This window comes from Mustelus asterias, unplaced genomic scaffold, assembly GCF_964213995.1.
Source record: "Mustelus asterias unplaced genomic scaffold, sMusAst1.hap1.1 HAP1_SCAFFOLD_382, whole genome shotgun sequence".
NCBI lineage: Eukaryota > Metazoa > Chordata > Chondrichthyes > Carcharhiniformes > Triakidae > Mustelus > Mustelus asterias.
The window spans coordinates 114,685-115,941 of NW_027590338.1; the positions used below are offsets into that span (position 1 = coordinate 114,685).

The window sequence follows — 1,257 nt, forward strand, 5'->3', positions numbered from 1 at the left end:
TTGACATTTATCCAGAGTATTAAACTTCAGCCCAGTTATAGCGATCACTAACATTAGCAAAAACAAACTCCAACTGTCAGAATGAACACGGTTCAGTCCTGGATGTGATTAACAGCCGCAATAACAACAGAATCCAACCCCTCCAGACACTTGTCAATTTAGAAGATGGGTTGACTGAGTGAATTCCATCTCACACTCAGAGAAGGTGAACGGTCTCTCTCCATTGTGAGTGTGTTGGTGTCTCAGCAGGTGGGGTGAGTGAGAAAATCCCTTCCCGCACTCAGAGCAAGTGAACGGTTTCTCCCCGGTGTGAATGTGCTGGTGTGTTTGCAGGTTGGATGAGCGAGTGAATCCCTTTCCACAGTCAGAGCAGGTGAACGGTCTCTCCCCGGAGTGAACTTGCTGGTGTCTCAGCAGAACACTTGAGGTCTTAAAGCTCTTCTCACATTCAGAACATTTGAAAGGTTTCTTATCCGAGTGAACAAGTTGGTGTGATCTGAGGCTGGTTAAATAAATGAATCCTTTTCCACACAAGGAGCAGGTGAACGACCTCTCCCCGGTGTGAACTCGCTGGTGTTTCTGGAGGCTGGATAACAGAGTGAATCCCTTCCCACACACTGTACATCTGAATGGCCTCTCCTTGTTGTGAACTCGCTGGTGTATCAGCAGATCACTTGTGGTTTTATAACTCTTCGCACATTCAGTACATTTGAAAGGTCTGTTATCAGTGTGAACCAGTCGGTGTGTAGCGAGGTGGGATGATCGTGTGAATCCCTTCCCACACACAGAGCAGGTGAACGGCCTTTCCCCAGTGTGAATGCGTTTGTGTTCAATGAGATTCTGTGATCGCTTAAATAACTTCCCACAGTAAGAGCAGCAGAACTGTTTCTCGGTGTGAATAGATTGGTGCATGACCAGGTCCTCAGGGCTTTTAGAGTTGTGATCAACGTCAGCATGGTTAAAAAGCCTCTCTTCAATGTGAACTTGCTGGTGGGTCAGCAGGTGGGATGACTGAATGAATCCTTTCCCGCACATGGAGCAGGTGAATGGTCTCTCCCCAGTGTGACTGCGCCGATGCATTTCCAGCAGCGATGGGTAACTGAATCCCTTCCCACAGTCCCCACATTTCCATGGTTTCTCCATGGTGCAGGTGTTCTTATCTGTTCAAGCCTTGTCCACACACAACATGTGTATTGCTTCTAAGTAAGGCTATTAAGGGTTATGGGACAAGGCAGAAAATTGGATTGTCATATCAGA

At 47.2% G+C, this 1,257-nt stretch overlaps 1 protein-coding gene across 1 annotated transcript; it reads right to left on the reverse strand.

Moving 5' to 3' along the window:
* LOC144486532 (uncharacterized) lies at window positions 1-912 on the reverse strand. Its single transcript, XM_078204581.1, has 2 exons — window positions 803-912; window positions 1-718 (listed from the first exon to the last, which is right to left on the reverse strand). Exons 1-2 carry the CDS (start codon window positions 910-912, stop codon window positions 154-156), a joined length of 675 nt encoding a protein of 224 aa, XP_078060707.1. The 3' UTR covers window positions 1-153.
* Window positions 913-1,257: the final 345 nt, after the last annotated feature.

Coding starts and splice junctions, on each gene's coding strand:
- LOC144486532 (XM_078204581.1), bottom strand. CDS start 912: ATGCACCAATCTATTCACACCGAGAAACAGTTCTGCTGCTCTTACTGT. Junction 719..802: donor CGCATTCACACTGGGGAAAG/GCCGTTCACCTG, acceptor CACTGATAACAG/ACCTTTCAAATGTACTGAAT.